At 36.1% G+C, this 15886-nt stretch overlaps 1 protein-coding gene across 2 annotated transcripts in view; it reads left to right on the plus strand.

The window, feature by feature from the left end:
* Window positions 1-14512, plus strand: part of LOC119239011 (signal recognition particle subunit SRP54) — a 66963-nt gene extending 52451 nt beyond the window's left edge. The window contains exons 2-5 of one of the 2 annotated variants that reach the window (XM_037503208.2): window positions 3494-3667; window positions 11163-11229; window positions 12579-12676; window positions 14293-14512. In XM_037503208.2, coding sequence (XP_037359105.1) covers window positions 3494-3667; window positions 11163-11229; window positions 12579-12676; window positions 14293-14499 — 546 coding nt within the window. In that variant the 3' untranslated portion in view covers window positions 14500-14512. The remainder of the gene's footprint in view (window positions 1-3493; window positions 3668-11162; window positions 11230-12578; window positions 12677-14292) is intronic. The other variant, XM_054689882.1, reaches the window with a different exon arrangement.
* Window positions 14513-15886: the final 1374 nt, after the last annotated feature.

A 15886-nucleotide genomic window follows, 5' to 3' on the forward strand; every position in this document is an offset into this window, starting at 1 on the left:
TGGAGTGAGGATAGAATGCAATAGGGGTGGAATGGGGAATGGTGATGTACTGTGAAGGTCTTAGCTCTATTCACTGATTGAAACTGTTTCCTTGACAGTGACATCCATCCAGTTAGTGTGATGTCGGGTGTTCTAACCCAGCTCCTCTGACTTTCTCTTGCCTATAAAAAGAGATTGAAAAAGCTGACTCATGTTTCAAATAAAACATTAATGTCAGGACAACCATAAACCAAATCTTATTTCAAGGGGATAAATGAGATTGTGGCAAAATGACTCCCTGTGCCTAGAGATGAGGAGGGGAAGAAAGGGGGCTTGGGTGGACTATTTTTTTTATGGACACAATAAATGAACTGTCATCTTTTATTAAAGCTTGGGGTTTGTTTGAACTCTCAGGACAAGCTAGGGAGAATTGTATTCTTTTTTTTTTTTCAGGTTAATCCATAAGTAGCCCATGCCATCCTGATCTTAGTTCACTGTACAGCAGTTACATTGTAACTGACAATGTCTACCCATGCTATGGATAAGTGCATGCATTCTTTGGGTTGACTATAACTGAGTTCATATCCTGATTAAAGATTAAACTTGCCTTTGGGAAGTAAAGGACAGAGAGGAACCACATCTATCGATATTTTCTAAGAAGAATCATAGAGAACTAAGAGGAACAATGCATGAAAATAAAGTTACTTATGCTTGTATCATTAGGCAATTTTGGTTCACTAAGTTTTTATCAGTTTAATTCCATCTCTGCAACTGCAGTTCAAAAAACTTTGCTAGTGGTTGAACAATAATCAGGTTTAAACTATGTTTGGGGGCCTCCCTGGTGGCACAGCAGTTGATCGCTGGGTTGCGAAGCTGCCCGCAGCCTCCGCAGCACCAGTTTGATCCCCAGCCTCCGGGTGAGGGTCCCACATGGCTTGCAGACCTCTCCTGCCACCCGCTGCTCCCCTCAGCAGTGTACTTCGTTACTCTGCCGGTTCTACTCTCTGCTCTGGCTCTGGTGAATTCTCTCACCCTCCCATGTCTCTGACTGTACCCAGTGCTTGTATAAAAAAATAAATAAATAAATCTTTAAAAAACAAAAAACAACTATGTTTGGTCCTATCTATAAGAATTCTTTGTAGGAAACTTTTGAACCGTGGACTGTCCCAGGTAATCCTAGACATGGTCTCCATTCATGACAGTTCTGTGGTCCTGTATCACTTTGCTTTGGTTTAGTTTTAAAATTCTACCAGGTATACATGAGTATATTCTCATCACAATAACAAAATAAACCACAAAATACAAAAAGAATCGGCCTCCCCGGTGGCGCAGCGGTTGAGCGCTGGGTTGCGAAGCTGGCGAAGCTGCCCGCAGCGTCTGCGGCGCCGGTTCGATCCCCCGGCTGCTCCCCGGCCACCAGAGGAGGGTCCCACATGGCGCGCAGACCTCCCCTGCCGCCCGCTGCTCCCCTCAGCAGTGTACTTCGGTCCTTCTGCCTGCTCTGCTCCCCGCTCTGGCTCTGGTGAATTCTCTCACCCTCCCGCGCTTCTGACTGTACCCAGTGCATGTATAAACAAAAAAACAAACAAACAAACAAACAAATAAATAAGCATGCCTCTATTAAAAAAAAAAAAAAAAAAAAAAAAAAGAAAGCCACCTTTGCTACTCCCTTGCTGGTACCTCTTCCCTCATCTTTATACCTGTTCTTAAGAGTAACCACTGTTGCCAGATTGTCATAATTACTTGTGCTGTTCCTTTTTGAAATCTCGTAGTAAGAAAATACATAAAGGCTTTCTTAGATGTTTAAATTTGAGGCAAGATGTCAGTGAAAAGCTCTTCATCCTCCTGTACGATATGTATTTACTCTGATGAATATTGGAACAAGGCTATATGTATGGAGTAAAATTAATATTCCCCTAGGAATGAAATTCGTGTGTAATTAGAATTCCATAAGCAATTATAGTTTTAAAATTAATAAAATATTATTACCATCAGGAAAACTTTGTTGTCACCTATATATTGTTGACTAAGGAAACTGTTTAGATAGAATACCAATGACCTGCTTTCCGGATTTGATTTACAGGCAGCACTCCACCTGTGACTATGCAGGTGCTTCTTTTCACCAACTCTCTCCCTCTGCAGGGCAGCAGCTTCCTGCCTGTCCATGACCTGTGCCATGCTGACTTCTCTTCACTGTCTTCCTTCAGCGGAGGCAGCTCTCCTCAAGGCTGCCCGCCTGCAACTATGCAGGCCTCTCTTAGCAACCTGTCCCTTTCCCTTTCCCTAATAAACCTGCCCTTTAAATATTAAAAAAAAACAGATTTGATTTACAAAAAAAGAGTTTTATTTGGCCTGCGTAGTGCTTTTAAATATTTTTTAGTTGGGACATGCTTTTCCATAAGGTCCACCCTTCTCTATGTAACTTGTACTCATATTTGATACCTGTTTTGCCCTAAAAAACATTTGAATTTTGTACTCCTGTTTTTGTCTTTTTTTTGAAGATTTATCTTTTTTCTTTATTTATGCATAGAAGAACTGGGGTATAGGACAGAGGTGTTGGGGTGGGAGGGTGATTCACCAGAGACCAAGAGGGGAGTAGAACAGGCGGATCTACTGACATACACTGCTGAGGGGATCAGCGGGCAAGACCGGTGAGGTCCTTGGGTTAGCTCCCTAGCCAGGGATTGAACACATGCTGCAGTGGCTAAGGGTAGCTTGATAGCACTGAGACTTTAGCCATTGTGCCACCAGGGAGGCCCCATGTACTCCTGTTTTGAGAAAAGGAGAGGTTCAGAGTTAAGCTGAACTGATTTTGTTCTGCTCACACATAATTAAGATCAGATCCAAGACTTAGAAGAGAGTCCTTTGATAAAAATTTTTATTTAGGGCCTCCCCGGTGGCGCAGCAGTTGAGCGCTGGGTTGCAAAGCTGCCCTCTGCTGCGCCGGTTCGATCCCCGGCTGCTCCCCGGCCACCGGAGGAGGGTCCCACATGGCGCGCAGACCTCTCCTGCCGCCCGCTGCTCCCCTCAGCAGTGTACTTCGGTCCTTCTGCCTGCTCTGCTCCCGGCTCTGGTGAATTCTCTCACCCTCCTGCGCTTCTGACTGTACCCAGTGCATGTATAAACAAAAACAAACAAAAACAAATAAATAAATAAATAAAAATTTTTATTTAATGAATCTAACATAGGTATATGTGTGTCTGTGTGATTTTTCTTTGATATTATACACAGATCCTTCCATAATTACCATTATTCATTAAGATAATTGATGTCCATCATCTCTTTACATATACAACATTGGAATTGCCATGACTTGAAGTATAGTGCTTGGTTTCTTAGCTGTTGACTTAAACAAAAAGTTTAATTGCTTAGATTCTATCTTTTAATCTTGGTGATGAGTATGTAGATGTTTACTTTATTATTAAACTAAGTATATAACATTTATACACTTGTACAGGTTTACAAGAAAATCTCACTTAAAACTCTCCATTTTCTTAATTTTTATTGACATTAGATGAGTAATGAAAGAGGCTTTGAGACTGTAGAGCTGGGAGTCATAGGAAAAAAGAAGAAAGTTCCAAGGAGAGTCATCCACTTTGTTAGTGGTGAAACAATGGAAGAATATAGCACAGATGAAGATGAAGTTGACAGCGTGGAGAAGAAAGATGTTTTACCCACTGTTGATCCGGTAGGTTTAATACACATGATCCTTTTGTGAGTGGGTTTTGTTTAATTTGTTTTCCCTTAAACATTGAATGGAAGGGGCCTTTTGAGCTTTAAATCAACTGTATTCTGATTATAAAACTATGTATTGTGCATAGTTTTGCTTATGCATTATGATTGCATAGGCATATGAAAAAAATCTTATTCATAATATGAATGGATATTTTCCTGCATTACAGTAGTCAGAAATAGTTTTGTTTTGTTTTTTGAGTATTAGAGTTTTTTCTCAGTGTGGATAGGTTTCCTTAAGATTTAACTTACTCCGGGCCTCTCCTGGTGGCGCAGCGGTTGAGCGCTGGGTTGCGAGGCTGCCTGCAGCCTCTGCAGCACCAGTTCGTTCCCCGGCCACCGGCGAGTGTCCAACAACAACAAAAAAAGATTTAACTTACTTGATAGAGGGCCTGAATTCCAGTTCCTTTGTTGTTGTTTTTTTTTTTAAGATTTATTTATTTTTATACAAGAGCTGGGGTATAGGCCAGAGGCGCGGGAGGGTGAGAGGATTCACCAGAGACAGAGCAGGGAGCAGAACAGGCAAAAGGACTGAAATACACTGCTGAGGGGAGCAGTGGGCACAATAGGAGAGGTCTGCTTTGCCATGTTGGAATCTCCCTGGCCGGCTGGGAATTGAACCCATGATGCAGATGTGGCAGACAACTTCACAGCACTGCGCTCAACCCCCTGCGCCACTGGGGAGGCCCCAGGTTCCTTTGCATTAAAGTCTATACTGCCATGATAGTTACTACCCAAAACTTAGGAGTCGTCAGTTTTTGGTTTTTTTTTTTAATTGCCTCTAGTTTTGAACAGAAAATAGGCGTGTTTAGTTGTTAACTTTATGTGCCTCTCCAGCTACATATAGAATTTATAAATTACATGTGACGATAAAATTATAAAAGATAAGCCATACGTTTTTTGAGAAGGAATGTTACCATTCTAGGTAATCATTTTGAAAGTTCAATTGATCAAATATTTACTAACTTTCTAACAGGTGCTGTTTTAGCACTGGTTATATGCAGCAATGGATAATATAAATTTCTTCCTTTATACGCAAGGGGACGGACAGGCAATAAGCAAATATGTACTGTAATTACCAGACTATGTAAGTGCTATGAAGGAAAAAAGCACAGTAGAATAGAAAATTATTAAATTTTTTTGATTTAAAAAAATGTTATTACTAGGTTTTTTTGCAATCAGATTTGACTAAATAAATTTTGGTTATTTTAAAAAATCGGATCAGGTTCTCTTCTATAGAATATATTCAAAGCACTGTGCAACATATTCTGAAGCAATTCCAGATGTATACAGAATATTGCAGAGGTGTTTCACCAATGGAAGAAGTTGGATAAATATCATTATTTTCACTTAGTTTGAAGGGGTTAGTTCTTATTGTATAAATTTTTGTATGTCGGTATGTCTTTACAAATCATTGTCTCCAAAGTTGCCCTCTGTTTACATAGAAACTGACAATAAAGGCATTGCATAGAAAAAAATGTATTCTTTCCTAATGCTTTATTCTTTTTTAAAGCTTTATTGAGAAAGTTCACACAACAGACAATTCACCAATTTAAAGATTGTACTGTTCAGTGGTTTTTAGTGTATACAATGATATGACAATCTTGAGTATAGTATATTTGCATTACTTCAGAAAGAAACACAGTACCCATTAATTATCATTCCCTATCCTCCCACTTCCCCAGGCCCCTATAACCACCAATCTATATTCTATCTATAGGTTTTCCTATTATGAACATGGTTTCATATAGATTAATGCTTTCATATAGATTAACATCCTTTCATATAGATTAATGATTTTTTTGTTACTGGCTTCTTTCACCTAGCATGTTTTCATCCTTGTCATATTAATATGTGTCAAAACTTCAATCCCTTTTTGATATACCACATTTGATAGTTTATGGATATTTAGGTTGTTACCTTTTGGCTATTAAGAATAATGCTGCTATGAACATTTGTGTATAGGTTTTTGTTCAAATACGTGTTTTCATTTCTCTTGCCTGGGTACCTAATTGTGGAATTGCTGGGTCATCTGGTGACTCCATATTAATTACTTGAGAAACTGCCAAACTCTTCTCCAAAGTGGCTGCACCATTTTATATTCTTGCCACCATTCTATGAGGGTTCTGTTTTCTCCACATACTCATTCAGTACTTTCTATTACCTCTTATTTAGTCTCACATCCTAGTGGATGTGAAATGGTATCTTATTGTGTTTTCTTTTTAAGATTTTCTGATTTATGCATGCAAGAGCTGAGGTGTAGGCCAGAGGTGTGGGGGGAGGGGGGTGAGAGGATTAACCAGAGACAAAGTGGGGAACAGAATAGGTGGATCTACTGAAATACACTGCTGAGGGGAGCGGTGGGCAAGACAGGAGAGGTCTGCTGTACCATGTGGATTAGCTCCCTGGCTGGGGATTGAACTCATGCTGCAATGGCTGCTGATAGCTTCATGGTGCTGAGATTTAACCCCTTGTGCCATCAGGGAGGCCCTCTTATTGTGCTTTTGATTTGCATTTCTCTGATGACCAATATTGAGCATCTTTCATCTGCTTTTTGGCCATTTGTGTATCATTCTTAGAGAAATCTTTATTCACATCCTTTGCCCATCTTTATGTTGCATTATTTGTACTTTTATTGAATTGTAAAAATTCATAAATTCTGAATTTAATTCTTTATTCAGATAGGTCGCTTGCATATATTTTCTCTGTGGGTTACCCTTCACTTTCTTGATGTTACCTTTTGAAGTATAGAAGTTTTAAATTTTGATAAACTACTAGTTACCCATTTCTCTTTTGTCAAATCTAAAAATCCCTTGCCAAATATGAGATCATTAAGATTAATCCCTGTTTTCTTTCAAGAATTTCATAATTTTAGCTCTTATGTTTAGGTCTTAGATTTATTTTAATTTTTGTATACTGTGAGATTGAAGGAAAGATGCCACCTCATTCTTTTGCATGTGGTTTTCCAGCTGTCCCATTCTTTGCCCCTTAGGTGAATTTTGTACTCTTTTCAAAAATCATTTCACCATAGAGCATGGTTTTTCTTCTAGATCTTCTCTTCTGCGTCAGTGTATTTATATGTGTTTATCCTTATGTCAGTACTACACTACCTTGATTACTGTTGCTTTGTAGTACATTTTGAAATTGGGAAGGAGGACTCCTACATTTTCCTCCTACATTGTGTTTTAGCTCTTAGGGGCCCTTGCAGTTGCATATGAATTTTAGAATCCTCGTGTCAATTTCTGCAAAGAAACAAGCTGGGATTGTGTTGAACTAGATAAATTTGGAATATTGCCATCTTAATAAGTCAAGTCTTGATTCATGAATCTTTTAATTTTATTAAGGTTTCCTTTAATTTTTCTATAGTATTTTATAATTTTCAGAGGATAAGTTATGTTCTTCTTAAATTTATTTCTATATATCTTATTCTTTTTGATGTTATTGTGAGTGAATTGTTTTTTTAATATTATTTTCAGATTATTCATTGCCAGTGCATAGAACTGCCTTTTATTTCATTTTCTTGTCTAGTTTCCCTAACTGGAACCTTCATTACAGTGTTGAATAGAAGTGGTAAGAGTGGACATCATCCTTGTTTTGTTCTAAATCTTATGGGGAAACTGTTAAGTCTTATATCATTAAGTATGATGTAGCTATGGGTAGTCTATAGATGACCTCTGTTTGAAAAACTTCTCTATTTTCATAGGTTGAGATTGTTTTTTAATCATGATGAGTTGTTGAATTTTGTCAATTACACTTTGTACCTTACTTGAGATGATCATGTGATTTTTTGTTCTTTATAAAGAGTATCTTATCTACTTCGCTCATATTTGTGAGTTTCCCCCATTTTTTCCATTGTGGTTGAGCACATACTTTAGATTATTTCTATCCTTTAAAATTTATTGACAGGGCCTCCCCGGTGGCGCAGCAGGTTGAGCGCCGTGCTGTGAAGCTGCCTGTAGCCTCTATAGCGGGGATTTGATTCCTGGCTGGCCAGGGAGAAACCCACATGGCACCGCAGACCTCTCCTGCCTTGCCCGCTGCTCCCCTCAGCAGTGTCTTTGGTCTGTCTGCCTGTTTTGCTCCCCACTCCGTCTCTGGTGAATTCTCTCACCCTCCCACGCCTCTGACTATACCCCAGTTCTTGTATAAATAAATAAATCTTTAAAAAAAAATTATTGACATTTGTTTTATGACCTAAAATATGATCTGTTTTTGAGGAGTACCGGAGGAAAATGTATATTTTTTTGTTGTTAGGTGGGGAATTCTATAGATTTTAATTGGGTCTGGCCAGGGATTGAACTCATGCCTTTGCAGTAATAGCACTGAAACTTCACCCCAGGCCACCAGGGAGACCCTGTTTTCAATTTTTTGAGGACCTTCCATAGGGTCTCTGCTAGTTTTACATTCCTACCAACTGTGTACAAAGGTTCCATTTTTTTCTACATCTTTGTCAGCATGTGTATATGTTGTTTTTATTTCATAAAAGCCATCTTAATGGGGGTTAATAACTAAAGGCAATTCTGGCTTTGCTTAATGTGAAGAGCTGACTTTTTATTTTCTATTTGCTTCCAATGTGTCATAAATTTGATGTGACAAAAGAATTTTGGAAGATATTATTCTGTATTTACATAGTAGATTTATAAAATAGACCCAATTGGAGAAAAAAAGCATGATATTTAAAATAAAGATCTAAGAATAATACTATTGACATATGATAATAGAAAATAAGAAATGGAGAGCTAGATCTTTTTACAATCTTATGGTAAATATTTCTCTTAGGTGTACATTAAAAATAAATATATGTCCTCTAATTCCTTTAACCGTTGATTTAGTTTCTAGTAGGGTCCTCAAATAAGTGTACATCTGTGTGTGTGTATATATGTGTGTATGTGTATATATATATATATTTATATATATAAATTTTGGTTATGTATGTAATGTACATATGTAAATGGACCAGTAGCTTTTGAAATAGTCAGAAATCAATCATCTGAGCTCATTTTTTGCCTGTCAAGTTCTTAAAAAGAAAAAGAATAGGCAATATGCTGTTGTGAGAATAAAAAGGAATGGACAGTCTCATCCATTGTTATTGAATATTGGTAAATTTTCTGGTGTGAAGTTTCACAGTGTGAGGAAAAGCTTTTCAAATGATAATATTTTTGGCCTAGTAATTCTGCCCTTAGGAATTTAAACATCTGGGAACTATGCTTAATTAATTTCAGTATAGTAAATGGGAAAAACTATAGACTAGAGAAAGTACAATGTTGTTAAAAACTATTTTTAGGAAAAGACTGGGAAAATACACTAAAATGTTAAAGATATTTATTTGTGGGTAATAGAAAAATGAATTTGTTGTTTTTATACTTTGCTCCATATTCTAAACATTCCAAAATAAATAAACATTACTGTTACAATCTAAAAAGTAAACTGTTTAAAAACAAAATCCAGCAAGTCTGTCTGTCTTTATTTATGCATATAAGACCTGGGATGTAGGCCAGAGGTGTGGGGAGGGTGAGAGGATTCACCAGAGACAGGTGGGGAGTAGAACAGATGAAAATCCATTTAGTTTTAATAGTTGTCTACTAAGAAAGAGATGGATACTTAAATTTTTGGAGAAAAGAATGAATCAACTTATTTTGCACCGTAAGCTGGGAGTCTTAAAGACCCAAAATCTTGTTCTGTTTCTCCTGTTGCTGGGATGGTGGTGGTGTAGTGACTGGCATTGGTGGGATTCTAGCATAGGTGTTTGAGTCACCTGTTGATTGTACGGTCAGTGTCTAAATAACGGGTCCTATAAATTCATTCTGTATAATTATGTATGATAATGATAGATGTTACTCAGGAATCCTTATCCATTTTCTTACCTCTGGAACAGATTTCACTCTGGTAGTCACAGTCTGGATATTAGCAATTATTTTCTCTTAGAAGGAACCCCAGGAGAAATGGTCTACTGAGAAATAAAAGCTTTCCTCTGAAAGCTTCTTATTCCTTTTCTAAGTGGCTTCTTGGCTCTGTAAGCCATGTGTTACAAAAATTGGTTCTACTCCTTACATTTCTGCAGTCCTATTTGCTATAAAAACTATAAACACTGAGGTTGGAGAATCTTAAACAGAACCCCTAAAGTAACCCATCTCTCTACATGAGAGATGCCTCTTGCTCTTAATATAGAAAATAGAGCAGATTTGGTTTAGGAAATCAGAAATAAACAGTATTTTCTTAGTTAAATGCATTTGTTTACTTGGACATTTATAGAAATTAGCATGTATGTCTCCTCTCTGCTTTATTCTTGCAGATATATTTTTTGATAATTAGAATACATGACTTAATTTTTTTCATTAACTTGGGAAATAAAGTTGACATACACAGTGGCCACTCAAAATGACTTTGAAAACCCTCAGGTAAAAAAAATTAGCCTTAACCAGGAAGAAAAGGAAATAACACTGAAACTGTCCATCTCATCATTTTTAGATATCAGAAAAAGCAGAAACTTCTATTTCACCAACAGAAGAGTTGTTTTTAGTATGTACACTTTTCAGTGTTACAGATATTTTTGTGTTTTTTTTTAATGCTCATATAGTCATTAACATGTCTTAGCTGAAAAGATTGTAAGTTCACCTTTTCTGCCCGCCCTGAGAAGAGAATCAGTGTTAAAACAATTACAATGTATTTGAGTGCAGGCTCTATACTATGTTTGATAAACAAATATTGGTACAATGACACATGCTTATATTACTGATTACAGAGACAAACTATTTATTTGGCAAGCTTCCAAATATATTCTATGGGAATGATGGCACCAAGATTTACTACGTAGTTGTGCAGTGTGGATTTCATTCAGCCACTGGTTTTGGTCTATAAATGTACTCTGAATGTGTCTTATGTTTTATGGCCTAATCCCTTTTTAATCTTTAAAGAAACAAAACTAATGTTGCTACTTATTAGTCACTTATTTCCCTTACTATTGAAAGTTAATTTGCTATGCCCTTACTTATCCTGCTTAATTCTCTGAATCTTAATATCCACATTATAGCACTAGTGTGTTGTGTTATACGATTTCTTAAGTTCCCTTTCCACTGATTGAATATTCTCTTTAATGTGCTATGAACAATGAAGAAAAAAAGAAGCAGGATAGTAGAAAGGAGAGATCTGGGTTATCAGCTCATAAATAATCGACTATGATATTGTAATTCTTTCTCAGTGACTGCTGCTTTTTTGGTTATTCCATGTTTAAGGTGGTTGGAGTTATAAGGTAGTTGTAAGAGTGAATGTAAAATGTTTTTTGTGGAATATTGCCTATAGAACTTTAACTTTGGATTAGATTATATAGTCTCCTTGCAGTCCTGTTTCTAGAATACCTTAGGTGCCCACAAAGTTTTTGACTACTTCATTCTTTCCTAAATAAATAGACTGAGCTTAGGTATGAATGTTGCTAACTTGACTTCTTGTTGCAGACAAAACTTACCTGGGGCCCTTACTTATGGTTTTACATGCTTCGTGCTGCAACATCAACCCTCTCAGGTATTGCTTTCCTGTTTGAATATTAATGTATAACTACTTACTGTAATGTGCTTGAAGAACGGAAGCTCTGCCAAATGAATATTTCCAGAGAGAATTAATCACTTTGTTCTCAATTTCTAGCTAACATTGGAAGATATTAATCGAGCTTGTGCTTTACCCTAAAATATTTTTCACCTTCCAGCTGTGTTTTTTTAGTACTAAAAAATGGCTTTATTAATGTAGACAAGATTTTTACATTCTTGAATCTTTCGTTCACTGTTTGATCATTTGGTTCCTTATTGATACCATTCTTGTTCTTTGACTAGTTATTCTGAAGTGTGTAATTATAATTCATTTATTTTTTATTTCATTAATATTTCATTTCTTAAGTTGAGATATCACTAAGTGATATTTGAAGGAAATTATTAACTGATTACTTAAATATACTAACTTTAAACATAGGTTTTTATTTATTTATTTTTTTAAAGTTTTATTTATTTATGCATATAAGAACTGGGATACAGGCCAGAGGTGTGGGGGCTGATAGGATTCACCAGAGACAGAGTGGGTAACAGAAAAGGCAGATGTACCGAAATACACTGCTGAGGGGAGCAGCGGGCGAGTCAGGAGAGGTCTACTGCGCCATATGAGTAGCTTCCTGGCCAGGGATTGAACTTGGGCTGCAATGGCTGCAAATAGCTTCACAGATTGCATCCTAACCCTTGCACTACCAGGGAGGTCCTAAACATAGGTTTTTAATCATAAAGCTTTCTTTTGTTTTCAATTTTAACTTCTTCATAACTACTATTTTTGTTTTTATTAGATCTAATTTTGAGTAGTAATTCATTCAACATTTCCTGAACACTCAATATATGCTATATAGTCTGAGGGTAATGAAAAGAACATGAGATTTATATTAAAACTTGGACTGGAATTTGAATCTGCTTTGTCAACTTGGGCAAATTCTGTAATCTCTCTATTCATAGTGCCTGGCACATGGCAAGCAGTCAGTGAGGTTAATAATACAAGTTGTTCCTCTCCTCCAGCCCAGTGACATCCTACCCCTTTTTTAAGAGTAACTAAGGGTATATACATTTTTCTTGAAGAAAGACATGTAACATTATTATAATACTTTGTGATAAATTGTAGTAAGAGATATATGAGCAGTACTGGGCTTTGGGAGACCAAAAGGAGTCACTGTTGCTTCTTGGGGGAAATCAGGGAAAGTAGATGGACCAGATACACTGAGTGTACATAAGTTCCTTGAGGGCAGGAAGTAGCATTTTGTATTCCTATAATGTCTTGCACATTGGAAGTGCTCAAGAAATGTTTATGGAACTGTGTAAGCCATTTAACTTTTGTATCTTTAGTGTGTGACTTTCTTGGAGAGAAGATTGCATCTGTTTTGGGCATCAGCACCCCAAAATACCAGTATGCCATTGATGAGTATTACCGGATGAAGAAGGAGGTGTGTCTCCTTTTTATATTTTCATGAATCCGTTTGGTTTATAACCTCATGCATTGCATAATGAATACACAGGATTCTTCTAGCTGCCTAAATTAACGCCCTTACGCTAAACATTTTATTCTAGTCATTTATGTATCAAATTAGCACACCTTTTAGAATTTTTAATACAAAATTGCCTTAGGGTCTATGTGTAAAAGTAAGATTTCATTTGTATTAAGTGCTTTGAGTTCCCATATACATTATTTAATCTTCACAAACCTCTCTTTGGATTGTAATTCCAATTTTAAGATAAAGAACTAGTCTCTGTACTTAGGACAGAGACTGGATGTAGGAGAATTAGAGTAGATGTGATGCACAGAAAATTATTAGAAATGTGTAAGTGCCAGTGTTAAAGCACAAAATGCTGTTTGCAGATGTGTTGTACTTAGATCTTAGGGTGGAGCTGAAATGAGTTTAGCCTTAAAGAGTGAGAATGCTTTAGTGCTTAAGATCCAAGGGTTTGAAACTATATTCTAGTTCTAGAGCTTTAACTTTATCACCAGGGGCAATATATATAACATCTATAAACCTCAATTTCCTATTATAATCAGAAGAATAGCAGCATGTATGCTTAGGGTTGTTCTAAGTGTTAAATGAGTTAATAGATAAAATTCTTACTACAGCTCTTTGTATTACTGAGTGTGAAAATAAATGTTAGAATCTTTTATTATTCTTCAAGAAAATGAAGTGGGCAAATCAGGTAAAGCTAGAATATATAGACCTAATGATATGTTGCATTTTTTGAGAAATGGCAAGACTAATACTTTGTCACTGGGAACAGAGTACAGTGGGGGAAAATGGCTGAAGATGAATCTGGAACTGTCAGTGGTTGATGTGGTTTAAAAATTATTTTATGAACAAATGAGTGTTTTTTTAAAACTACCAGCCTTATTTAGAAGAGCCTTATTACCTCATCTTACCTATTTGTAAAAGTCTCCTAAATGGTCTCTCTCTCTTGTTTTGTCAAACACTAGATTAATCTTCCTGACAGGTTAGTCTCTCTGTACTGACTATACATACAGCAGGGACCAACACAAATACTACCTCGTCTCTGAATTTAATTGTTCTAGAGGTTATTAATTCTTTCTTACTCTCTATGGTGCTTAATCCTTTCTTTATTAATACTGTTTTTACATGTCTTAATTTCCCTCCTGGATTGTAAACTTCTTGAGAACAGCTTAATTGTATAGTAGGTGATTATGAGAACATTAATTATGCTTACCATTTAGTTTATAGGCCACATTGAGATGATATAATACAGTTTGCTAGTTTTTATTTAGGTTAGAATTAAACTGAAAAGAAATAGCCCCTGTCAGAGTTAATTCATTCTCATCTTTGCTTAGCAGTGCTGCATCGTGTTTTAAAAAATCTTTGCTTTTTCTTAACATGAATATAGAAGTTTTCATTCCAACTTGGGAACAGGAGAAAGGGAGACATGTCTTGGCTTTAATTAGACCAAACTAAATTGGACATGACACTCTTTCGGTTTATAAAAAGGCACAGCTAAAAGGGGGGGACAAATACTATTCCTTTTGGACATTTATATTTCACCTATCTTTGATATTTCCTATCTTAAGGAAGAAGAAGAAGAAGAAGAAAACAGGATGTCTGAAGAAGCAGAAAGACAGTACCAGCAGAATAAGCTGCAAGCTGATTCCATTATTCAAACAGATCAGCCAGAAACCATGGTATCCAGTTCATTTGTGAATCTCAATTTTGAAATGGAGGGAGACTGTGAAGTAATTATGGAAAGCAAACAAAATCCAGTCTCTGTCCCACCATAAAATGAAATGACTACCAAACTTTTAACTTTATTGTTTTTATACCACGAACTTTCACATTCTGTAGTCAGTGGGATTTAATACAGTTATTTATATTTTAAATTATTATCTGGAAAGGGAAAAATGTTTATTTGTAAACTCTTATATAGCAAAAGCCAGATCTGAAATTTGGGTATTTGTACTGTGCTTTTACTGTATGTCAAATTAATGCTTTGTTTTCAAAATGATCTTTAAAAAAAGTTAAGAACTTTGTAGAGTCCTAAGCACCAATTAAGAAGAGTTAGATTACCAAGCTTGTCTGTTACTTGTATAAAAGAAAAAAAGTTGCTGATTATGGCTAATTGGAGTTTATATTTGTCTCAAATCAAAATGAGGATTCCCCCTTGCCAGGTTTTCTCTTGTCTTACACATTTGTATATCTAACCATTAATTTCATACTAAGGATGGCTTACTGTGTGTGCAATAAAAGCAACATAAAAGCACTTTGAATTTTCTTTCCTTGAGATTAACATAATTTTTTGGAAAGGTGGTTAAGTTTATAGCACCAAATATTAAGATGGGTTTTAATTTTTTTATGCAGTTTAATCTTACATTCTTTTTCTGTTATTTAAATAACTAGCTATGAGTGTTAAAAACACTAGATGTGGAATGGTTTTAGTAATGTATTTGTATTCAAGTGGGAACACCTAATAATTATTCACATGACTTTGTCACTCATTCAGTCCCTTATGTCTCCTGTGGGCCAAGTAGTTGCAGAGAGCGGGGTGAGACTAGGAGACAGATGAAAACTTACCCTTTAGAGGCTTAAATATTGTTCAGTGGTAGCATAATGAAACTACCTCTTTCACCACTTTGAAGTAATAGTGAACAGTTTATCTGACCCAGGTTGGCTTATTTTTATCTGACCCCTCTACCTATTGTGCTGTTTGCAAAGCCTTACAAAAGTATAATGTAAGAAACTAAAAGTACTCCTAATTTTTTTTTTTTTTTTTAGAATCTTGAGGTATCTATATATGTTGATTTATAACTAAACATGGGTAAGGAAGATTATATGAAGTATTTCATAAATGTTGCTCTTAAAGCCTCTTCATAAACTTAAAGAGCTTTTATAGGTTGATTGTAAGTAAGCATCTACTTAGCACTAAGTTCTCAATTAGCACTAAGTTCTCAATCTTAAATATATGTATATGTAAAATACGGCTTCAAAGAAACTCAACATAGATACAAGATGGCCTGTTACGGAAATGTATTATGAATAGAATATGAATATCTAGCCCCTAAGTTCAACTGAAATTGGAAGGATTTAGGAAAGACTCATTAGGAATCCTGAATTACGTGGATTCATAATATAGTAGTTTATTTTAGTCCTATGTATGAATTATCACTTAGG

Source organism: Talpa occidentalis, unplaced genomic scaffold (genome assembly GCF_014898055.3).
Source record: "Talpa occidentalis isolate TD23 unplaced genomic scaffold, MPIMG_talOcc4v2.1 talOcc4.11, whole genome shotgun sequence".
Classification (NCBI taxonomy): domain Eukaryota; kingdom Metazoa; phylum Chordata; class Mammalia; order Eulipotyphla; family Talpidae; genus Talpa; species Talpa occidentalis.